Source organism: Balaenoptera acutorostrata, chromosome 20 (genome assembly GCF_949987535.1).
Source record: "Balaenoptera acutorostrata chromosome 20, mBalAcu1.1, whole genome shotgun sequence".
In the NCBI taxonomy this organism is placed as follows: Eukaryota; Metazoa; Chordata; class Mammalia; order Artiodactyla; family Balaenopteridae; genus Balaenoptera; species Balaenoptera acutorostrata.
Genome location: NC_080083.1, coordinates 9,391,343 through 9,415,907, shown reverse-complemented (window position 1 = coordinate 9,415,907; position 24,565 = coordinate 9,391,343). Strand labels below are relative to the sequence as shown.

General features: G+C 54.2%; 2 protein-coding genes across 3 annotated transcripts; both read left to right on the top strand.

Annotated features, from left to right (window-relative positions):
• The first annotated feature begins 834 nt into the window (after positions 1 to 834).
• Positions 835 to 21,735, top strand: LOC130705881 (neuroligin-2-like). Of its 2 annotated transcripts, XM_057535797.1 has the most exons (13): positions 835 to 1,254; positions 6,992 to 7,044; positions 7,395 to 7,488; positions 7,891 to 7,962; positions 8,077 to 8,225; positions 8,480 to 8,573; positions 10,338 to 10,470; positions 13,974 to 14,024; positions 16,148 to 16,297; positions 16,471 to 16,656; positions 16,779 to 16,971; positions 17,353 to 17,949; positions 18,751 to 21,735. In XM_057535797.1, the coding sequence occupies exons 1-13, from the start codon at positions 1,174 to 1,176 to the stop codon at positions 19,628 to 19,630; spliced, it is 2,733 nt and encodes a 910-aa protein (XP_057391780.1). In that variant the 5' UTR covers positions 835 to 1,173; the 3' UTR covers positions 19,631 to 21,735. The 2 variants fall into 2 exon arrangements, with proteins under 2 accessions (XP_057391780.1, XP_057391781.1); XM_057535798.1 differs by lacking the exon at positions 13,974 to 14,024.
• A 545-nt stretch (positions 21,736 to 22,280) lies between these two features.
• LOC130705980 (spermatid maturation protein 1-like) lies at positions 22,281 to 23,603 on the top strand. The gene is made up of 3 exons (XM_057536717.1): positions 22,281 to 22,424; positions 22,524 to 22,581; positions 22,781 to 23,603. Exons 1-3 carry the CDS (start codon positions 22,281 to 22,283, stop codon positions 23,503 to 23,505), a joined length of 927 nt encoding a protein of 308 aa, XP_057392700.1. The 3' UTR covers positions 23,506 to 23,603.
• The last annotated feature ends 962 nt before the right edge of the window (positions 23,604 to 24,565 follow it).

Genomic DNA, 24,565 nt, shown 5'->3' with positions numbered 1-24,565 from the left:
TTATTCACTTCTATCGAAATTTCTTACTTATCTTAGTTTACGAATCCTAAGTTTCCCTTCTACTATCCTTTCTCCGTAACAAGTTTTCCTCTTTTGGATTTTCTCCGCATTTAGATATCAAATCTTGTGCTAAGTTGCATTTGCCTTTCGGTACTGCCTTGAAATCTTTCTTTAACCTTTCTTTGTATGCATGACCAGAATCTTCTCAAGGCAAGAACGTGACTCTTAAACCGCATTGTGCAGAGATACAGAGGCTCAAGAGAGTCCAGTCCGCCTTGTGGACTGTAAAGCCCAGCGCATGCGCACCAGGCCCCCCTTTTTTTTTTTTTTTTTTTTTTGCCTTTCGACAACTTTTTTTTTTTTTTTCCTTCGGAGCGTGCGCACCAAGAAACACAAAGGTGGGGAAAGTGACCAAGCAATCATTCAGGCGCATGCCCATCCCTAATTTGTACACGCCTGCTGGAGCGCACCGTGGTGAAGTGGGTGTGGTCTGACCAGGAGCATCAGAAGTCCAATCCGATTGAGTGAGCTCTGTCCCTCCCTCCCCATGATTGGTTAGCTCTCAGTGTTGTGGGGCGGGAAAAGGAAGAGACAGGGGCCGTGGAGAGGTGGGGTGGCGAGGAAAGAGAACCAGTCGGGTTCTGCGCAAGCGCAAGTAAGCGACCAGGAGGGGGCGTGAGAGAGTGAAGAGGAGTGTGGAAGCCCTGATGCGCTGGCCAGCGCGAGCTGGGTCGCCAGCCTTGACGCCTGCGCCTTGGCCTTCGGGGCCCGCGCGCGGCGGGCGGGTGCCCGGTGCGCCTGCGCAGTAGGCGGCGGCGGCAGGGGCAAGTGAAGGCCGTGGAGCGGCAGCGGCAGCAGCGGGTCCCGGGACTGAGGCAGCAGCGGGGGCAGCGGCGGGCGGAAGCTGAGGTGACGAAGGCAGCGGCGGCGGCGGCGGCGGCCGTTTCCCTCACGGTGGCGGAGACCAAGGCGGCGGCGGCGGACGGGGAGCGGCCCGGCCCCGGCCCCCTGCTCGTTGGCTGTGGCAGGGCCGCCGTGGGGCCAGCCCGGCTCCCGCCCCCCGCGGCTCCCCCTCCGGCTCCTCCTCCGGGGAGACGCCGGGGACCTGGCCCGGCCCGTACTCAGAGCGCTGCTGCAGCCGCCGCCGGGGGAGTCGGAGGCGGTGGCGGCGCCATGGGCGGCCTGGCCTCTGGGGGGGATGTGGAGCCGGGACTGCCGGTCGAGGTGCGCGGCTCCAACGGGGCCTTCTACAAGGTGAGGCGGCGCGCTGGCCGGGGACGCGGTCTTCAGCCCCCTCCCTCCAGCCAGAGCAGGGAAGAGTGGGGCGGGATCGACATTCTGGAGCTAAGCCCTGACCCTTAGAACCTTAGACCCATGCTCCCACCCGCGTCCGTCCTGGGGGGAGACCTCTAGAAGTTAACCCCTTCCTCTTAGTTTTGACCCCTCTATTACACCTGCTTTTACCCGCATCTCCGGGATTGAGCATCAGGGCATTATTGTACTTGGTTCAGCTCCCCTCCCAACCCCCCAGAAGAGACCCCATTTACCCAGCGTCTCGTTGACTTTTCCTGTCTCTGGTAGAAGATCTGCCTTGGATCTGAATCACGTCTTCCCCACAGTCCAAGCACATGGAGAATTCTCTTTATTCTCCACTATTACCCCCTTGGGAAGGCCGTCCCATATTAGATCTTTTCATCTTCCTCGGAGAGGCCTCTGCTTACTGGCTCTGGAAGACTCACCCCACTTTCATCTTATATTTCTGTTCCCACCCCAAGGAGAAACGGTCAGACTCTGTTTATGACATTTAGTATCTCTGACCTCAGGAACTCTGGGCTGTAGCCGTCTAGTTGCCTCATAGCCATAAGGTGGCACCTTTTCTCAAGTCTCTCACCCCACCCCTTTATTCCAAGACTAGCTGGTCTACTGTTTTACCCAGGGATGGTTTTGTATTTGTCACCTCACTTTGACCTCATACATTTAGATCATTCATACAGTTTCTTCATCTTGAGGAGTGTAAGCTTCATATCCCTGATCTCTAAAAGGGGATCTCACAAGGATTCCATCTGTTAATCTTCTTCTTAAGGATTTCCACTTCTCGAAGACTTTTGGCCAACTCGCCCAGTTTGGGAATCCACTAGCCTTTTTTTAAAGGAGAAGGAGACTATCTTTAAAAGATCCTTGTTTACTTCAGCTCCCCCGTTGCCCAGGATTGGGTTTTTTAGAACTCCTTTTATTACCACCTTTTAAATCTGTTCTGAATCTTATTTTTTAGGACATTTTTTTCCCATTTAGATTAAGCCAGAGGGAGACCCCTCTTGCCTCTCAGGAATTTTTCTTTATGTGACTGTTGTTATTTTGAACCTCTTTGGACTTTATGCCTGGAATTGTCTCAGAGACTTTCCTGATTCCTGTCTTCTCTCATTTTACCCTGAGGAGCAAGAGCAGAGTTATCTTATCATAACATTACTTGTGAGGAGAAGAACCCCCTTTCCTTCACTTCCCCTCAAGCCTTTCCTCCCATAATAGACCTCTCCACCTTCGTGCCCTTGGAAATGACTTTCTTGAACTCCTTCCCTGTGAAGTCATATCTTGCTATAACTATTTGCCCTTGGAGTAGGTTTCTGCCCCAACTTCGACTGGTAAGCTCAGTGTAGTCATTTTTGACCCATTCTAAATGCCTATTCATTTCTGCCTTACTTCCCTCACCAGATTTCTTTATATTCTTCAGTGCCTGTGGGTACCCACATCTATCTTAACTTAACCTCTCAATATAAGTCTTTAGCTTTTTATCCTAATATTTCTGTGTAATACCCAGAAACTACCTATTCCATTAGCCAGCTAAGATGGAAGAAGGAAGCTCCCAGCTGATTCTTTCTGTCATTTTTTTTCTGCATACTTTCCTAACTCATGGGACTTTTTCTTCTAGCCTGCCTCCATAGCATTTCTGTTTTCTTTGGCAAAGTTTCTTAATTCCTTTCTGATTCTGATAGAGTGCATTTGTCTCTTATATCCTTTTCCCCCAAACTTGCATTACCTTTATTGAAGTACCCTTCCTCATAAGATTTTAGCCTCATTTCCCACAGTATCTTGTCCTTCATCTGGGTCCTTCCCATCCCTAAGAAAAGTGATTCTTAAACTGAGCCTGAGATCAAGATATGATGTTTGCTTTTGTTCTAGGAAGCATGGGAGTCAGACACAGCTGGGAAAGATTGGTATCCAGTTCAAATTAACTGTGTGAGACTGCTGGGAAGGGACATGTTTCCCTTCCCACATATAAGTGTCCAACAGAAAATGTGTCTCTGAATCTTTCTCTTTTCTCCTGTGGGCTATGGCAGTGATAGACTTGATTGAGTGAATTGGGGCTAGGATGCTTTGAATCAGAGAATAGAGTTTGGACTTGAGCTGGAAGCCAGGTAATGTGGATTTTGTGTCCTGGCCACTTTAGCATTTTCTGCCCCATGCCTCAGTTGAAAACAACAGTAAATCCTTAAATTCAGACTAATCTTTCTTCAACGTTGAGTGCCATATAGATACTTGCCCAATCTGTCCTTGCTGCTGATTTAATATTCATGACTCAGCAAACTTCAGTGTGGTTCAAGGAGTGTTTACATTGCTTCTAGAACTATAAATTTGGGAAGGTTCTTTTCATCCCTCTCAGAATTGGGTCCTAGTGTTGTTGATCTTCTTCCAGGATAGAACTGCAAATGTCAGATCTGGGATCTAAGTTATCTTTTAGCTATCCCATCAGCTCTTCCTTTTCTGTCAGAACTTAATGTGTTTTGTTCTCTAAGCGGTGCTCTCCCAAATGAAATATCTGTTCACCTTCCAGGGCACAGTCATCCAACTTTCCAGACCTTACCTGGCTATCCCAATTCCAATTTCTTTGTTAAGGAATATGGCATCCTCACCTTCAACACGTGATTTTTATCCAGACCCTTCCTGATTTTCTTCTAGAACTCCCTCCTTTATTTTGAGAACCCAGGACTAGAAGATAGGTTGAAGGTGGGACCTAATTTTGTATCTTATAATTTGAGGAAAGTGAAGTACTTAGGAACCTAGGACTCTCACTTCCTCTGTCCAGTCCTAGGCTCTATAAGCCAAAGCTCCATAAGCCCTGGCCATTGAATTGAATTGAGTTATTATCCTTTGGATCTAGGTAGCCTTCTAGAGATTCACTCCACTGCTCTTGCCCTCCTCTGCTTATCTTCTCAATGAGCATGGACTGAGCAGAACTAGGAGCTCACTTTATACCACTGGTATTTTTGGAGGAAAAATACTGGGGTCATGTGGGTGGAATTAAGGAGCAGAGACTGACTTGGAATGTGAAGTTGAGGAGAAAGCTTGTTTTGGAGAATCTTTGAAGGAAAAAGACCCTAGAAGTATAAGAATGAGTGACGTTTAGTTGAACTGCTGAGTTATGTGAGGGAAAACTCCATTCTGAGCTTTGCATTTCTGCCTTGGGATCATGGTAGCTTGAAAAACCAGGGTAATGTTGCTACCTCTGCCTGAGGGCCAACCCTGACATGTTGGAGGAGAATTGGATTAGAGCTTTAGACATATCCTTTGTGAATGAGTGTATCTAGGAGTGGGGAGCTCTTTACAAAAGAGGCAGGCAAGTGATTCTCTTCCACTATGTTTTATCTCATCCCTGAAATGTTTTGAAAATAGCTAACTCTCTCTTGATAAACTGTTTCTAAAGCTTAGAGATAGACATTTTGGATAAAGAATTGGATAAAGTCAGCTGTAGAGGCTAGATGAAATGTTTAGAGAAATCCTTATAAAGGAAGAAAAGAGGAGGACACTTAAAAAGGAGCTAAGGAAAAAAGAAGAAAAAGAAAAAAAAAAAAAAGGAGCTAAGAGAAGAACCCAAAAGGGAAGAGAGGGATTCGGGCAAATAGAAGATGTGAGTGGAGAAGAGTAGGAATGGGTATTGATGGAGCTGAATGAAGAGTGGAAAAAATATTACAGAAGAAGGGAATGGCAGAGAAGGCTAAAGCATGGGTAAGTAAGAGGCTAGGCAGTAACCAGGAGTACTAATGCTGTGGGCAGAAGTAAGGCTCTAAGTAGTAAGACTCCATAACAAGGTCCTTTCCCGAAAGAAGAGAAAGATGACTGGTATCAAGAGTGAAATTTTAGGTTTAGATTTAAGGAAAAAACAGTGTATTAAGTGTTTATGATTGATCAGTTCTCTGAGGTGGGAGTGACACAAGTGTACATTTTTGGTGTTTTCTCTCCTAAGCTCATATTTTGTTCCTACCTGCAAAGCTCAGGAATTGTTCTTCATATATTAGCTTTTTGAAACCCCTAATTTTTAAAAAAATCTAATGAGGCATAATTGACGTACAATGAAGTACACCTATTTAAAGCATACAATTTGTTAAGTTTTGACAGATATATAAAACAAACCATCGCCACAATTTCTATCAATCCCAAAAGTCTTCCACCAACCACCAATGCCTTTTGTCATTATACATTAGTTTGCATTTTCTGATTTTTGACAGAAGCGAAAAGGCAATTCAGTAGAGAAAGGATAGTCTTTCAACACATTGTGCTCAAAGAAGTGCATATTCATAGGTTAAAAATGAAGTTTGATTGTATCTGGCACCATATACAAAATTTAACTCAAAATGGATCATTGACCTAAATGTAAAATAAAAACTATAAAACTCTAGACAAGGACGTTAGGTAAAGATTTCTTAGATATAAAACCAAAAGCTCAGATACAAAAGAACAAGTTGAAAAATTGGACTTACTCAAAATTAGGGATTGCTAATTTTGATAATGTGAAAAACAGGAGAGAAGGTAGGAAAATTGGGAGCACAGGGTTGAACGCATAGCTTTGGCTTCCTCAGTGAAGACAGAAAATAGGAGGTGGGGAATTCCCTGGCAGTCCAGTGGTTAGGGCTCAGAGCTTTCACTGCCTTGGCCAAAAAAAGAGAGAGAGAGAAAATAGGAGGTAGACCAGCGATTCCAGCTATTCAGTCATCCCTGTTCCTCTCCCTTGTCATCATCTCAAGTTTGGGGTCTTCTACAAATTTTATTACTCTTTTCAAATTCTTAGCAGTGTCCTAGCATTTAGAAATCTCACATCTTTTATTTATTTAATGGGCCGCACCGCTCAGCTTACAGGATTGCAGGATCGTAGTTCCTGACCAGGGGTTGAACCCTGGCCCACGGCAGTGAAAGTCCTAACCACTGGACCATCAGGGAATTCCCTCACATCTTTTAAATCCTAATTTTTCCTTTAGTAAGTTGTGTTTGTTTTGAATTTCTCCAGTGTTCTGATTATTTTCTTACGACCCAGGCATCAAGGCACCAAGTTCGCTCAGGCCTCTTGCTGTATTAGGAGCTAGACCCTTCCTCTCTTGGCAGAGCCTGATGTCCTCTAGGTGTTCCAGGACAACCTCACACTGTCTCATGGGATATTCTTAGCTTTGCTGAATGTTGTTGGTATTTTAATTGAACTCTGGCAAGCTGCTCAGCACTGCGTGAGGCAGACAGATAGGGAGGCCTCTGTGGGAGCCGTAGGAGACCACTAGTTTCCCGGCTGTTCTGATGCAGGTGATGTTTCTCCCTTCTACTTAATTTCTGTCTCATCTTATTTCCGGATTTTGCAACATTTCTTGCTACCTCAACATTCGTATTCCTTCACCAATACAGCTTTTTCTAGCCCTGTTTTTAGATTGCTTGTGTCCCCATCTAAAACTCTAGTTTAAAAAAAGAAAAAAAAAAAGGGAGTTTTCTGGTGGCCCAGTGGTTAGGACTCTTGGCTTTCACTGCTGTGGCCCCGGGTTCAGTCCCTGGTTGGGGAACTGAGATCCCGCAAGCCACAAGGTGCGGGCAAAAAGAAAGAAAAAAAAAAAGAAAAGCAAACAAAAAAACTCTAGTTTAAGGCCCTCTAAAACTGTCTGTTCCCTTGATGGCTGAGGTGGTGGTTGATTGTCATTTTTTTTTTTTTTTTTTTTTTACTTTGTTCTAAAATCCATTCTAGGGCTTTGTGAAGGATGTCCATGAAGACTCTGTCACCATCTTCTTTGAAAACAAGTAAGACCTTGGGAATAGAGAATCCAGCATACTAGGTCCTAGAAGGAGAGTGGAGAAGAGGGGGCGGCTGAGTCCCATGAGGCATGTATAATAGGTGGGGGAGAGCCAAGGGTTTGGGTGGGCAACTTATATGGATCCCAGGAGAGGAAATGGTGAGAGTGGGGGTCATTTGACTCCATATTTAGATTCTAGCAAGAGATGGAAGGCACCACTATGGAGCAGGGCCTGGAGTTTAGCGTCTAATCACCAGGGAAGGTGGAAAATGCCCAGTGGAGTAAGTAACCTCTTCCTGAAGAAACGGGCAACCACACTAGCCTGAATAGCTTTCATATCACTGTTTTCCCTTGCAGCTGGCAGAGTGAGAGACAAATTCCTTTCGGGGATGTCCGGCTACCACCTCCAGCTGACTATAATAAGGAGATCACAGAAGGGGATGAAGTGGAGGTAAGGTCGTTGGAGTCCACCTTTTCTAAATGTCCCTTTTCCCAGGATTCTGCATCTCCCTTACCCTGATACCAGTACCCTAGGCTCCTCACTGGTTGGTTCACGCTCCTTCCTCCATCCAGCTAGGCAGCCTGTGGAAGAGTGAAATGCAGCAGTTTTCTGTCCATCATTGCTGTGATCAGTCAAGCTCTCAGGGAGCTTCCTGTTTTCAGGAGATTCACTTTTCTTCCATTTATGATAACAGCATCTAAAATCCAGTGTTCTCTGATTTTAATTAGCAGCTCCTTCCTCTAGATTCCTTTATCTTAGTTTAGGATGCCTCCCAAGTGTCTTAATGCTCATTCCATTCTTGATGTTTTTGGATGGTCCTCAATATCTCTTTTATTTTCAACTTCTCTTCAGGTTTATTCTCGAGCCAATGAGCAAGAACCTTGTGGCTGGTGGCTGGCCCGGGTGCGGATGATGAAGGGAGATGTGAGTGATTGTCAAGGCCTTTGGAGAACTGCTGAAACACATATTTTAGTCAGAGAAAGGTGGGAGATAGAAACTCAGGTCATCCACAGCTTCTCCTTTCTTTCCTTCTGCCAGTTCTATGTCATTGAATATGCTGCCTGTGATGCCACTTACAATGAGATTGTCACCCTGGAACGGCTTCGGCCAGTTAATCCCAATCCCCTTGCAACCAAAGGCAGCTTCTTCAAGGTTACCATGGCTGTGCCTGAGGATCTGAGAGAGGCGTGAGTGTTTGGGATGTCGGGAGTGGGGGGCCCTCTTTACGGTCCTCATCTCTGCCCTTGTTTGTCCCAGCCTCCGCTCCCAGTTTCAGTGTTCTGTGTTCCTTAGGCCCTCTAGAGTCCCTTTTGCTCCCAGTTCCTCTGTTTCCTCATCCCTGTTCTTTTACTGCAGTCCTTATTTTTCTCAGTCCCTCTCTCTCTCCCCTTCAACTGTACTCTACACTCTGCCCTCTGAGCACGGTTCTCTTTCTCTGCAGCTGCTCCAATGAAAACGTCCATAAAGAGTTCAAGAAAGCATTGGGAGCAAACTGCATCTTTCTCAACATCACAAATAGTGAGCTCTTCATTCTGGTGAGTTTATTCTGCCTGAATTTCACCTAAGCCCTTTTCCCCTTTTAACAACTTTGCAAGAAGAGAAGAGGTAAAATGTGCTTATATTTATTTGTCAGAGAGGACTTTATTGCTCCTGACCTCTGTGGACCCAGGTTAGCCCTACCTTTCCTTAGTCTTTCTCATGTATGACCTTAATTCTGATTCCCCCTAAAGCCACCTCAGCACCCCTTCTCCCTAGCCAGAGGCCTGGTCACTAGGGCTAGGTTCTGACTGGCCAACAAGGGGCAAGAGGCAGCTCTTTTAGGGTTCTCTAGGCCCCTAGTCTCCAGCTCCCCTCAACATATATACTTCTCCCTCTATGCAAAGGCTGGGGGAAACTCTAGCATTCTGACTCATGCCTCTGCTCTCCTCCTCATGCCCTGAATGGACCCCATAACCAACCCAGCCCCTTCCCCTCTTCTTCTAGACGCCCCCCCCCCCCCCAGGGTTAAAGCTGCAGCCTGTTGCCGAGGTAGCATTGCGGGGCAGCATCCTGTCGCCCGGCAACCGGCTGCAGAATCAGGCACCTGTCCCTGGATTTGCCCCTCCAGCATCCCCTCCCTGTCTAGCCCCTGCCTCAAGGCACCTTAACTTCTGAGGGGAGAAATGGAGAGGGCCTGGGGTGCAGGGGTCTCCCCCACTACACAAATCCTGCTAGAATGAGATGTTGAAGGGAGGGTAAGGTGCTGGGCTTGTGCAGTCCCAAGAAAGACCCAAGTCTGGCCTGGGGTGGGAGTTCAGTGCCATGAAATTACAGCTCAGGAGTGATTAACACGTATAAACAAACCCACCACTTCCTGCTAATTAATGACTTGGTATTTTTATTTTCTCTTCCTTGTCTATCTCATCCCTTCCAGGGAGGTGGGAACTGGGACTCCTGAGTCCCTGAGGAGAACCTGCCTGGGAGGGATAAACAGCTGGAAGGGGAAGTACTGTACTGGGTCTGGGGAGCTGACCCTCCTTCCCCTCTGGCGGTCCTAGACATTTAACACATCTGGACCTCACCCCGGCCTCAGACTTTTCTATCTGGGTCCCTGCTGAGGGGAGGGGTGGCTGGGGTGGGGGGGGGGGAGGTGCCAAGGGGCCTGAGGATGGAAGGAGGGGGGCGACTTGGTCTGAATTCCGAGCCACTAACCACCTGTCTCTTCTGTTTCCCCATTCTTGTCTGTCTGCCCCGTCCAACTTCCCTTCCCTTCTTGCACCTCTTCTCTGTATTTGTCTGTCTGTCCCTCCTCCCCGCAGGTCGGGCCTGCCTTCACCTTCTCCCACTTCCTTCCCCTTCCCCACCCCTCGCCCCCTCCATGGAGAGGAACAGACCCCTTCTCTGTCCCGTCTAACCCAGGTCCCTCCCCACCCCCCTCCTCCCTCCCTTTCCCCCACCCCCTCCTCCCTCCTGGGGTGAGGGGGGCCTCCCTCCCTCTCCCCCCCCTTCTCTCTCTCTCCGAGGGGGGGGGTCCCCGATCAGCATGTGGCTCCTGGCGCTGTGTCTGGTGGGGCTGGCGGGGGCTCAGCGCGGGGGAGGGGGTCCCAGCGGCGGCGCCCCGGGCGGCCCGGGCCTGGGTCTCGGCAGCCTCGGGGAGGAGCGCTTCCCAGTGGTGAACACGGCCTACGACGAGATCCTGGGCCCTGGGCCCGGGCCCGGTCGTGCAGTTCCTGGGCGTGCCCTACGCCACGCCCCCCCGGGCGCCCGCCTCGTGGCCCGGCGTGCGCAACGCCACCACCCTGCCGCCCGCCTGCCCGCAGAACCTGCACGCGGCGCTGCCCGCCATCATGCTACCCGTGTGGTTCACCGACAACCTGGAGGCGGCCGCCACCTACGTGCAGAACCAGAGCGAGGACTGCCTGTACCTCAACCTCTACGTGCCCACCGAGGACGGTAAGGGCGCGGGCACCGGGTCGGGCCCCCGGTGGACACAGCCCACAGACGTCCATGCATACCCTCAGGCGCCGGCACGCCCCGGGCCGGGAGCTGGGCCTTCGCCGGGGCCGTGAGGGGCAGTGCGTCCCTGCGGGCTCTGCGTGGCCTCCCAGGGTGGTACGGGTCCCTGCTAGGCAGTCCCAGGAACGAATCCCACAGTCAGCCCAGAAGCTCTTTGTGCGCCCAGAGAGCCGATGGCGAGGGCAGCAGGCACTAGGCTGGGCCTACCCACCCCCTGCCCACAGAGGCACACACAGAGGGGACACTGAGGGCGATCAGGTGGTGGAGGCACCCATCATCAGCTGCCTAGGCAGCCACTCCGGCTCTGCCGCATCTCCTGCGCCCAGGCCTGGGCTTGTCCCCAGCCACTACCCACTTGAGCTGCACCTCCACCTCAAGGACAGCAAAGACTCCTTCTCCCCAGGCCAGAATGGGCAGACGTCCTTCTGTCACATGCAGGGCCCCTCACCTGTGCTGAGTGCCTCTTCCCCAGGATGCTCTGTCCCCTGATCCCTTATACACTCCTGAAGGATCAGGGAAGCTCCTTGCCAAGGGCCCCTCCACTCACAGCACAGCCCGCCCATCCCCAGCAGAACGCCTTCCGCGGGGCTCTGAGCTGGCTCTTCTTGACAATGAACTCTCTAGTTCACTACAGCACTGCTCATAGTCGCCAGCAGCAGTTCCCCACCAGCCAGCCTTCAGCACATCGAGACCAACCAGAGTCAGTACCTTCCAGCAGCCCACGGCAGAGGGTAATCAGCAGGCCTGCAGCCACCCCGACAGACCATCCTCACAAAGAGCCCCCACGTTATCCTTCCTACTCCCCGTGTCACCACTCCAAAACACCCGACACACACAGAGACCATCCACTCTGATAACACCCGCCACAGGCCATTTTCCAACAACTTTACATATAGGCTTGGTACCCAGGAACCCCACTGTACACCCTACACACCCAACACCCGCACATCATGAACTCAAGTCCCACTACAAGACCAGGAATTTCAAATACTCAACACTCAGGTCATGTACCCAACCGACCGGCACACTGACCTTGTGCTCTAGAATCCCACGTATCAAAATTCCCAGCACCTTCACACAGCATGGACGCCAACACTTGTCTGGAATTGTGTACCCTGTCACCCATCTAGACCTGTGCTCCCCAGTATCTCTGGGTATAGATCATGTACCCTAGTAACACCCATACACAGACCTTTACCCCAGTAACCCTGCAGCTGGATCATGTGCTCCAACAGGCTACTCACACCACAGTCCCCTACGTTCTCAACACCTCTCAGACATCACTTACCCCAACTCCTGCCTAGAGGTCATCAGTATCATACCTCAGGCTGTGACAGCACAGGTGGCAACCCTACACCCTACTCACACATCAAGTACTCCAACACCTCGCTCCCTGCACCCAGAGGACATGCCAATCACAGAACACCTCATGCACCTCAACACCATCACTACCCCTCCCCGTATAAGCCACGCCCCCTAGCCACCCATACACACAATGCACAGAAGTTTCTACTCCAATCCTGTTCAGATTCCAAGCACTCTGATAGACCACTTACCCCAATACATTCCACACATCTTCCCCAATATTCCAACACCCTCTGCCTCAGAGCCGTCCACTCTACCTTCCCTTGCCCTCTCATGGACCACCTACCCCAGCGCCCTCCTACCAGTGAATCATTCACCCCAGTGCCTCCAATAGGCCACCCATCTCAATGCTCTCCACTCGTGGACTCTCCACCCACATCTTCAGGTAGAAAGCTGTCTCGCCTGCAACGCCCCACTCAGTGGGCTATTGGCTCGTCACCCCTCATGTGAAACATTCACCCAGCACTTCCCACTAATGGACTGTCCACCCCAACACCTCCACACAAATTTCCCACCCTGCCCCCACCCCACCCATGCCCACACCTTCTGTATTTTTAACCATCGCTTATTGCAGACCTGCTTGGGGCTTGACACGTTCAGGTGATCTCACTGAATCTTCACACTAGCTCTGGGAGGAAGAGGTTGACTCAGACACACACACACACACACACACACACACACACTCATACACACTCACACACCCGCACACTTAATATTCTCACGCGCACATATGCCCTGCTGACTTCATCCCCATCCCCATCCCTATCCTGTCAGAGAAGAACAGGCCCTGATCCTAATGGGTCCCCTTGGGGCCATCACCACCATCTGGGAGAAGCCTTGCAGAGGCTGGCCTCAGCCTTACTGACCCATCCCTCCGCATGCTGGTCCCCAGGCCACTGAGGAGAAATTGATCAGCCTGGGGGAACCCCTCAGGCCTCTGGGTTCCAGCTCTCCCTTGACTAATCCCCCAATCTGAAAGAAGCCTAGAGCCAAACTCTGAGCCCAGTCTGGGGCCTTTCCTTGACAGGGGGCACACTTTGTGCCTCCCTGCACCTCCTGGCACCTTATATGTCGGGCTGGCTCAGGGCACTGTGTTTCCTATTCCCTATTTGTGGACTGAACCCCCAATTGGGGAGGGGGGCTTTTGGCATTAGAGCAGGGGTTGGTGGGGGGCTGGCGCCCCTGGTGGGGAGTTTACCATTTGTGGGGGAGGAGAGCAGGCCTGGGTAAGGGATGAGGTTGGGGAGGGGGGTCAGAGGGAAGAGGTGGAGTGGAGGGCAAGACCTGATGACCCCTTTCCCTGCTTCACCCCACACTGGGGAGATGGGGTGAGAAGTCAGGCTTGTGAGTGCGGATGGAAGAGAAATGCTGGCTGGTGAGAGGCTGGGATGTGGGCAGGCATCCCTCGCTGACCACCCCCCCGCTGGCCAGTGGAGAGCTGACGGCTTCCAGGGGCTGTGAGCTGTGGGGACGGGCTGCCCCAGCCCCATCCTACCCTCTGCCCGCCAGATTGGTCCAGAGGGAAGCAGAGTCCTTTCTGCTGGGACCCCTCCTCTCTACAGCCTGGGGGAGCGGGCAGGTGCTTGGCTGGTCCTGAAGAGGGCCTGCGTGAGTGGTGGCGCCCCCCGCCCCGGGTGGGGCACAGCTGGCCTTGGGCTCCCAGGCTCCCTGGTTGGCTTCCCCTCCCCTCCCCCCCCCCACCCCACCTCTAACACCGGTTCATTTCCAGCAATTAGCAAACACTTGGACAAGCCAAATCCTTTCCAGCCAAATCAATATGTCTTAAGACAGGCCTCAGCCCACTCAGGCACCCCACCCCCCCAAAACCAGCCTTTTCTTTGGGGCATGACTTTTTCCGGGGAGGGGAACAAAATTTGGGTTGTAGAAACGTTTTTCTCTTTTCTTGGTTTCTTTTTCTTGCAAACAAATTTTGCTTTTTTTGGCTTATTTTTTCTGCCCCTCACCCTCCCCTTTTCTGCTTTCTCTCCTCCCCTCCCCATCCACCACCTCCCTTCGACCCCCATCTTTCCCCACAAAATTGTCCTTTTTTCTCTGTTTTGTGTTCCCGGTCTTAGGTCTGCTCACAAAAAAACGTGACGAGGCGACGCTCAATCCGCCAGACACAGGTAGATTTAAAAATCCCGCTGCTGCATGTGGTTGCTGATGAGAGGAAGTTCTCGGCCCTGCCCCTAACTAAATGCCCTCACAGCCCTCAAGGCCCCTCAGTCGTTTTCCCAACTAAAAATGAAAAAGAAAAGAAAAGAAAAATTTGTAATAATTGGAAAAAAGAATTATGAAAACTTCAAACGAAATTTGAACAATGTTGGACCCACTAGAAAACCGGCAAGAAAAGCTTAAACATGGCGAAAATAAAGTGCAAAAAGAAATTGGAATGTCAGAAAAAAAACAAAAACCAAAAAACACCAAAGAATTGGATAAAATGTTTAGCTTGACAGACATTTGGACTGTTTTGAAACTTGTGAAATATAACATTTGAAAAAACAATTTTAATTTGGAGCAAAAATAACATTTGAAAAAAACAAATTTAAGTTGGCAAATTGATGACACAATTGAAACAGCAGAAACCTGCTACAGTTTCCAAAAAAAAGCCTGTCCGATGCAGAAAACGCACATTTGAAGCAAATTAAAGAATTTGGACATTTTTGAAAACAGGGCCCAATATCTTGAAGTTTCACCACAAAATTTTGAAAAAGTGCCAAGAACTTTTTTCTTTTTTTCCAAAAATGGATCTTTTTGGTTTCTTGTTTTTTTGTTTTTTTTTTCTTTTCTTGTTGAATCTGCCCCGAGAGCTTCTTGTTTTTTGGTTGTTGTTTTTTCTTTCTTTCTTCTTTCTTGATCCTGTTTTTTGTTGTTGGTTTTGAATTCTTGTCGCCCCAGCCCCCCTTCCTGCTCCTTCCCTTTCTGACTCCCCCTCCCCCCTCGCTGGGAGTGGAGGTGCTGGGTGGGCAGGAGCGGGGAGGAGTGAGGACATTTAGGACAGGACCTCGGAGGGAAGGAGACCAGCCTGAACTGTTGGAAGACCACTGGAGGTTCAGGAACAAAGGGAAGAATAGGATTTGGGGAGGACACAGAGAGGGCACTGCCCACCTAGGAGCTCCTGGCCAAAGTCAGGTGGAAGGAGGTGTCAGAGAAGGTCCTAAGAGACAGGAGGCAGGAAGCTGTCTGGGGGGGTGGAGGGGAGTGTCTCAGTGACCTGTTGGTTGACCTTCTGCCAGGAGGGAAGTCTCCAGCGGGATGAGGGAGGCGGGCAGAGGCACTGGGGACCAGCTGTGGAGGCCCAGGCCTGGATCTTATTTGCCGAGTGCCCAGGCTGGTCAGAGATTGCAGGTGTCAAGAAAGAGGAGGGCCTGGAGGCCAGGGGTGGTGCCAGCACGGGCACTGTGGCTGCATCGTGGAGGAGCTGCAGGGGCAGGGACCCTGGCAAGCCCTCTCAGACTCCCACCCTCTTCCGGAATTAGTTACCCCTCAGTCCGGTCTGTAGTGCCTCAAGAGCCTTCTACATATGGGAGTGATCATGGGATCCTTTGGGGACATGGCAAGAGAGGGGTCCAGAACTCAGGACTTAGGCCAGTTTGGGGGGTCCGAGACTAGAGCTGCACCCTGGCTTCATTAAGCAGACTCTTTCCCACCCTGCAGCCTCCTGCCACAGTAATTAGGCTGGGGGTTGCCATGGTAACTGGGGAGGTGACCTAGAAAGGAATTAGGGCGGGGAGGAGACCAAGCCCCCAGGGACCCTAGGGCCTGGCACCCCCTCACCCACAGACCAGGCTACCATGTGGAGCTGAGGCCCAAGGCCTGAGTCGAAGGAAACGCCAGGACCCTCCCAGGATCTCTAGCTCTAGTGGCAGCTTTGGGAGCTCGCTCTTCTTAGGAGCAGGAAGGAGATTTGCTGTGTGTGTGTGGGGAGGGGTTCCCCTGGGTCCAGCAGATGCCCTGAGGAGGGCCAGCCCCCACCCCTGCCTCTGCTAGGCTTCTTGGAAGGTCTGCCAGGCATGTGGAGAAGTGCTGTGGGGCACACCGGCAGGAGGTGGGGAGGGATCTTCTGCCAGGGCTAGCTGGGGAGGGAGGGAGGGGAATCCGGTCTTGCCCCCCAGGGATGGGAGTGACATGTCCCCTGAGCTCCGGGCTGGAACTCGGCAGGCCTGGGAGGTGGGCGGTGCTGCTTCTGGTCTGACTGTGTCCTTGTCCCCCATCTCCCGGCCCACCCACCCGCCCCCTCCCCACGCAGATATCCGGGACTCCGGGAAGAAGCCGGTGATGCTGTTTCTGCATGGCGGCTCCTACATGGAGGGCACCGGGAACATGTTCGATGGCTCTGTCCTGGCCGCCTACGGCAACGTCATTGTAGCCACACTCAACTACCGGCTTGGGGTGCTCGGTGAGGGTGGGCAGCCAACTCTAGGGGCTGGAGTCTGGGAGGAGGGCCTGCCGGCAGGGTTCCTCTAAACCCAGCAGAAGCAGAATGGCTTCTGGGCTGGACTGAGCTGCCCAGAAAGAGGGCAAGGGTGCTGTGACACCCCCAGGAAGCCCCCTTTCTTCCTCTACCCCCAGGTTTTCTCAGCACTGGGGACCAGGCTGCAAAAGGCAACTATGGGCTCCTGGACCAGATCCAGGCCCTGCGCTGGCTCAGTGAGAACATTGCCCACTTTGGGGGCGACCCCGAGCGCATCACCATCTTCGGATCTGGGGCAGGGGCCTCCTGTGTCAACCTTCTGATCCTCTCCCACCGTTCAGAAGGTACCAGCCACCTCCTCAGCCTGTCCCTCCTGTCCCCTTTCCCACACCCCCGACCCCACCAGGTCCCCCTTCTCCTCCATCAGGCTGATACAGCCCAGCCTAAAGCCTGCCTGTCCCACCAGGGCTGTTCCAGAAGGCCATCGCCCAGAGTGGCACTGCCATTTCTAGCTGGTCTGTCAACTACCAGCCGCTCAAGTACACGCGGCTGCTGGCGGCCAAGGTGGGCTGTGACCGGGAGGACAGCGCCGAGGCCGTGGAGTGTCTGCGCCGGAAGCCTTCTCGGGAGCTGGTGGACCAGGACGTGCAGCCCGCCCGGTATGGGGGTGGGAGAGGGCCAGGTCCAGGCCTCCATTCTCCTTGCTGGTTCCAAGGAGGTTGAGGGTGAGAGGTGCCCGCAGGCCACAGGCATGCCATTTAACCAGGAGAGGTGGGCTTCAAGCCCCTCCTGGGGCCCTGCCTTCTCCCAGAAGCCTTCCCTAAGCGGAGGTGCCTAAACAGAGCCAGTGTGCACGAAGCTCCGTGAAGTGCTTGAGGGAGGACTTCCCGTGCGGCCAAGTACCCTGAAGGGCTCAGAAGGTTTTAACTAGGGGAGAGGGGTCTTCTGAGCAGAGGACTCAGCAGGCTGTGAGCTGAGAGCAGGCCGGTGAACAGGAGAGCAGGCCGGTGAACAGGTTTTTTTGCTCCCCTTCTCCCCAGCTACCATATCGCCTTTGGGCCCGTGGTGGACGGTGACGTAGTCCCCGATGACCCTGAGATCCTCATGCAGCAGGGAGAATTCCTCAACTACGACATGCTCATCGGTGTCAACCAGGGAGAGGGCCTCAAGTTCGTGGAAGACTCAGCAGAGAGCGAGGACGGCGTGTCCGCCAGCGCCTTCGACTTCACCGTCTCCAACTTTGTGGACAACCTGTATGGCTACCCAGAGGGCAAGGATGTGCTGCGGGAGACCATCAAGTTTATGTACACGGACTGGGCCGACAGGGACAATGGCGAGATGCGGCGCAAGACCCTGCTGGCGCTCTTTACCGACCACCAGTGGGTGGCACCGGCTGTGGCCACCGCCAAGTTGCACGCTGACTACCAGTCCCCTGTCTACTTTTACACCTTCTACCACCACTGCCAGGCTGAGGGCCGGCCCGAGTGGGCAGACGCAGCGCACGGGGACGAGCTACCCTACGTCTTTGGTGTGCCCATGGTGGGCGCCACCGACCTCTTCCCCTGCAACTTCTCCAAGAATGATGTCATGCTCAGTGCCGTGGTCATGACCTACTGGACCAACTTCGCCAAGACTGGGTGAGGGCCAGAGGGGCTGGGTTGGGCATCCCTGCAGGTCAGGGCACACACCCCCTCCATCCTCAGCCCCTTCTCTCCCTCTCCTTCACACGGCCATCATTCCTCCATCAAGGCACTCTTGCCTTCTCGACTCAGACACCTGCCGGACAGCTCCTCTGTGTGTGTTGGAGATTCAGAAGAGTTGGACAGAGAGGTCCCTGTCTTTTCTGGGGGGGCGGGCTCACTTGGTGCCTTTGGCTCTGTGTCTGTCTCTCCTTCCCTCCCTTGCCCACCCAGCTCTCTCCTTCTTCTCCCAGAGCTCGGCCCTCTGTCTGAGTGCTCCCATCTGTGTATCTGAGTGTGTGTGAGGGTTTGTGTCTGTCTGTCTATTGCTGTCTCTGCCTCTCTCTCTTGAAATCCATTGATATCTCTGTTTGCTTTGATCTGGTTACCCTGTACTCGCTAGTTTCCCCCTGGCTGTCTCTCATGTCCTTTTGTGTCTCTGTTTCCATATGTCTCTATCTCATTCAGTCTCAGACTCTGCCTCTGTCACTGGTGGTCTGTCTCTGCCCTCTCTGCCCCTCTGTCCTCATCTCAGACTGTCTCTGGCAGTCTGGCTTCATCCCTATTTGTCTGTCCGTCCGTCCGTCTCTGGCAATTTCTCTGTCTCTTTGTATCCGTCTGTGTCTCTCTTCCCGTCTCCCCAGCTCTCTGCATCTCTGTCCGTCTCTCTCCCCATTCCTCCCATAGCACGCCCCCACCCCCGCCTTTCATGGGAGCCTCACCCTTACTCCTCCTTTCCCTGCCCCCCTGTGTCCACAGCGACCCCAACCAGCCGGTGCCACAGGACACCAAGTTCATCCACACCAAGCCCAACCGCTTCGAGGAGGTGGTGTGGAGCAAGTTCAACAGCAAGGAGAAGCAGTACCTGCACATCGGCTTGAAGCCGCGCGTGCGCGACAACTACCGCGCCAACAAGGTGGCCTTCTGGCTGGAGCTCGTGCCGCACCTGCACAACCTGCACACGGAGCTCTTCACCACCACCACGCGCCTCCCTCCCTACGCCACGCGCTGGCCGCCGCGCCCGCCCCCTGGTGCCCCAGGCACTCGCCGCCCGCCGCCTCCGGCCACCCTGCCGCCCGAGCCCGAGCCTGAGTCGGGCCCCCGGGCCTACGACCGCTTCCCCGGGGACTCCCGAGACTACTCCACGGAGCTCAGCGTCACCGTGGCCGTGGGCGCCTCCCTCCTCTTCCTCAACATCCTCGCCTTCGCCGCCCTCTACTACAAGCGGGACCGGCGGCAAGAGCTGCGGTGCAGGCGGCTCAGCCCCCCCGGCGGCTCAGGCTCTGGCGTGCCCGGTGGGGGCCCGGGCCCCCTGCTCCCTGCGGCCGGCCGTGAGCTGCCACCCGAGGAGGAGCTGGTGTCGCTGCAGCTGAAGCGGGGTGGGGGTGTCGGGGCGGACCCTGCGGAGGCCCTGCGCCCCACCTGCCCGCCTGACTACACCCTGGCCCTGCGCCGGGCGCCGGACGATGTGCGTCTCTTGGCCCCCGGGGCCCTGACCCTGCTGCCCAGCGGCCTGGGGCCACCCCCTCCCCCGCCGCCCCCCTCCCTCCATCCCTTTGGGCCCTTCCCCCCGCCTCCCCCCACCGTTACCAGCCACAACAACACACTCCCCCATCCCCACTCCACCACTCGGGTATAGGGGGCAGCTCGGGGAGGCCCCCCTCCCCGGCCCTCCCGGCCCGCTCAGAAGGCAGGGAGGAGGACTTGGCGACAGGCTTTTGTCGTGTGGAGCTGTCACACGTCGAGGAGCTTTAGGTGGACGTGGGTTTCCTCGCCGGGATGTGTGCGCTTCTCCGGCGCGGAGTGGCCCGTTCTCTTCTCCGGACCTGGGCCTTTGAACAACTGGGGGGGTGTTTTTTCCCCTCCGTCGTCTGGACACCCGTCTTCGATGTGTGGAGACATGGAAGTATTTTCCCACGTGGAGGTGTGCTTTCTCACGAGGGGGTGTGTTTTCCCATGTGCAGGGTGAGGTTTTTTTGCCGCCCTGGACACATGTTGGCTCCCTCAAAGAATTTCTGCGGGGATTTGTGCCCCAGAATCCTGTTCCCTCATGCCTTCTCCCACCTCCTCCCTCCTCCCACCCCCTGGAGACCCTGGAAGTGGTGTGTTCACAAACAGCGACCCTTGGCCACCGGACGATGCAGGGTGGTGCCTGGGAAGTAGCGAGGAAATCACAGCCCCCCTGCCCTGCCCCCAGCCCTCCCGCCCCGGCGAAGCATGTGTATCCCCCGTGGCACAAGTGAGGTGAAGCACGGTCTCCCCGGGCAGGCCTCGCCTTCCACAGATGACAGACACACATTCCCTGCCGCGGGGAAGGGAGGAGATCCTGCATCCCTGTGCTGCCTGGGAACTTGTCTTCCCCTGGGTCCAGGATGCATTTCTGAGTGGAAACATGTTCTTGCATGTGGATGTATGTTTTCCCATGCAGACGGCCCCTTTCTCTCCAGCACTTCCCCGCATCTTAGGGCCTCAGGCCCAGCACTTAACTTCTCACACAGCCGGTGTGAAAGGACTTCAAAGTGACAGAAGCCGAGGGGGAGGGACAAACCCTGAGGAGATGAGCAGACCCTAAGCTCTGCCCTTCCTTCCCCTCGAGTTCGGGGGGTGGGGGGCTGCGTGGCACCTGCCACCTGCCACCCACAGAGGCCGTGCATGTTTGACCACAGCCCTCACCGCGGTCTGAGGGCAGCCCTTCTTCCCTCCGTCCTCAGACCGTCGCTCATCCGTGCCAAATGGGTGAGGTGGGTTTGAGGGGCGAAGACCCCCCGAAACGTGCCAAGGATTCCTCAGTCCTGGGCCAGGGCAGGTAGGATACAGGAGAGGGGGAGGTGGCAGCTAAAGGGGTCCCACCTGCGTCCCTCTTCTCACCATGTCTCATCCCTCCCTCTCTGCCCCTGTTTTCCCTCCCCCCTTCACTGTCCCCCTCTGAAGCCATCCCTTCCTGGTCTCAAACCAGCTTCTCCCCTCAGCTGCCCACCCCCTCCTTTGACCTGCCCCCTCGTCCCTGGGCCACCAGGGCTGAAGGAAAGGAGCAGTGGAGGGGGGAGGGGAGGAGAGCAGGGGAGAAAGGCTTTCCCGGACAGGTTGGGGGAGAGAACGGGGTCAGCTGTAGTGAGGAACAGATGGAGGGGGCAGTGGGGGACGGCGCTGGGGCAGACACTAGCAGGAAAGAATTTGATTTGAAGGGATGTGTGTAAGGTGACTGCCCAAAGAGAAACGGTTTGGGCCTCTGGGGAAAGGAACAATGTCGGGAAGGGTTTCAAGGGACACCAGACGAGAAGGAGCCAATCCTTGTCTGCTGGCATTTTGTGGGTTCATTAGTGCCAAATTTGAATGGGGAGTGGAGTGCTGTCTTCCACTGACACCCAAATCCAGAATCCCTGGTCTTGGCTCCCCAGAACTTTGCCTCCTGACTGTCCCTTCTGCCCCCACCTCCACCCATGGAAACTTAGTTCTTTTCCCACCCCTTCCCCTGCCTGGTCTAGCTCCTTTCCAAACAGCCCTGCCCTCTAAATGCTAGGGACCTGGGCCCTGAACCCTGTAGACAGATGCCCCCCAAACTGGGGCATGGGCGGGGGGCTGGGGGACTCATGATTCAGCCACGGACTCCAATGCCCAGCCCCTGTCCCCAGAACAATTCCTTGACAATCCCATGTCCCCACCCCAACCCTTCGCGGCTCTGTACACATTTTTAAACCTGGCAAAAGATGAAGAGAATATTGTAAATATAAAAGTTTAACTGTTGGATTTGCCTGCTGTTATGTTGGGAGGTAGGGGTGGGGCTCTAAAGAAACAAACCTTGGAGAAGTGACTCTGCCAGTGAGGGAGGAGGAGGGGGTCCGAGCCCACAGCCCTTTCCAGTGAACAGCTCTGAGGTCAGAGAGAAAGGGGGACTGGGTGCTGGGGTGAGGTGGTCATTGGTAATGGGGTTGTTTGGGGAGTTAAGATCAGGACCAGTGTCTGTGCAGAGGTCAGAGCCTGGCGTAGAGGACCAGGCAGGGGCTGATGAGGACAGACACCGAACAGGCCAGAGGGCCTATGGGCTGGTGCAGGTGGCTGGCTACAGGAGAGACGCGCAAGGTGAAGGGTTTGGCCCCTGCTAAGCCCTGGCCCAGGCTGGAGGGTCAAACACAGGCCCAGGACTCTCCCTCTTGGCACATTGTGAGGGAGAGCCCCACATCATTGTGACCCGCTTACCCCCAGGAGCCTCTGGGACAGGAAGGCGGCTGGTGGCACTGTGGTCACAGTGGGCTGGGAGTCTAGGGGCTCCGGTGGCCCTAGGGACCCCAATGGCCATGGCTGAGCAGCCCCGGCCCGAGTGGGCCTTGTGTCACAGCCCCAGCACCAACAACTGCCAGGACCTGGGCAACTCCATCCTGTTGCTACTGGGCCTCATCATCTGCGTTAACTTTGGCATCAATACGGTGACACTGGTCAGAGTGGGGCTGGGTGGGAGGGTGCTGGCAGGATGGCTGGGGGGCAGGCCGGGTGGCCGGGGCCTGCCTGGGGTCACTGTGTCCTCCCCCACCTAGGTCTGGCACGGATTCCGTGGCTTCTTACACCACGAGTTTCGTATTATTTGTGAGAAAGGTAAGTGGAGGATGGGGAGGTTGGGGAATAGGAAAGGCAGAAACCAGGTGTTCTAGCCCTGACCCTAAGCGGGCCCCTTCCCCTCCCGCTCTCCCCGCTCAGACACCATAACTATGCAGCTTCTCTTCCTGCACCCTGCCTCTCCATCCCTGGAGGAGCCAGGCTCCCCACCAGCCTCTCACCTGCCCCCCATCCACAGAAGCTTCTAAGTTATGCTCACCTGGGAAGCAGACCCAGCCCCCGAAGCAGAGCGCCCCTGCAGTCCGCCTTCGGTGCACCATGGACCCTGTGAAAATGACTGTGTCCCCCCCACCCACTCGCCGCCGTCGCCGTCGAGACTCTTCAGCATGCCGCGCCCACCGCCCTACAGCCTGGGCCCCTGACACTGACAGTGATGACGAGAAGCCCCCGCGTCAGCAGACAACAATCTGCTCCCACAACTGGGATTGCCCCAGGGACTGGGAAGGCCTTCAGTCCACCCAGAGGTTCTGGACTCCCTGGGCCCAGGATGCTGTGGAGCCGCCTACCCAGACCATCCGCTTCCAGCAAACTGTAGAGGGAAGGCCGCTCAAAAGAGAGATGCAGTCAGAGCTGGGCCTAGAGGCCTACGTGTACCCTGTGAACCCCCCGCCCCACAGCCCTCAGGCCCTGAGCCACAGGAACAGTGGAGGGGGGCCCCAGGCAGAACAGGGGCAGTGCTCGCCAGCCCAGCCACCCATCCTGGGCCCGGCCCACGTCCCAGACATCCCCCGGCGCCACTCCTCAGGGCGCGTAGCCTATAATGCCAGAGACTTGAGGCGGCGGCTGCGGGAGCTGACCAGGGAGTTGGAGGCCCTGTCCCACTGTTACCCCCTGGCCTCTGGATCCAGCACGGCTGAGGGGACGGGAAAGGCCTGGGTATACCGTTCCCTGACAGAGAAGTGACTGGGAGAAGAATAAAAAGAAGAGAGGAGGTGGTTTGTTGTGGTGTGGGGGGTGCCAGGGCCCACACAGCACCCAGAAGCCTGGTTGCTAAGGAAATGATCTCCCTGGCAACAGGGCCTAGAGAGCCCTGAGGACCCTCATCAACTTCTTAGCCTCACCAGGCCCTGTCCTCAGCCCTTTCCCAAGCCCTTCTTGGTTCCAAGGCTCCCACCTGCCTCTACTCTGTTCTTTAGTGCCCAGGGAAGCCCCCCAAATCCCATTCCAGATCCCCAGGCAGTACTGCACTTGAGTGGAGACCCTCATCCCCATGGCCTCAGTCTCTCTGGTAGGTCCGGCTCCTACCAGAGCCCAGGTTTAGGTTGCAACTACAGGTGAGGTGTGGTCCCTCTGAAGCCCTGGTTTCTTTGGGGAGGGATGGCTGAGAGTGAGGGTACCCAGGCCCTCACAGTTCCCCAGTCAGAACCCGAAGCTCCTGTACACTCAAGAAGGCTTGGAGCGGAGGATAAAATATTGAGCACACTCGCAAGGGCTGCCTCCACACAGCCCTCTGTGACCTCACGCCTCTGATTAGCACTTCCATGTCACAAATGAGGAGACTGAGGCTCAGAGACACCAAGTGACTTATTCGTGGTCACACGGACACCAAGGATCAACCTCATGGTCTCAGACACTCCGTCCCCCTGCTCCCACAGGTAGACTCCCATTGCTACTGAGTCAGCCTGGCCCATCAGAGTCTCCTCCCACCTTCCTCAGTTTCCCATGTAAACTCATCAGAATATTGCATCCACTGGACAGCAGGGAAACCCAGGCCCTACCTACTTCTAGACGGTTGGGATCACACACACGCACACAACTTGGGAACAAGGAGCCAGGTCGAAGGGACTAGACCTCACCTTCCATACCAGATGGGTTCCTGGAATGTGAACAGATAGGCCTTTTATGAATCACCCTGCTTCTCTGTTCATTTTCATTTGACTAACGTTATTGATCATTTTAAGCTGATTCCATTAAGTGGGTCTATATTGAGCACCTGCTATGTGTTTGGAGTCTTGATGGAAAA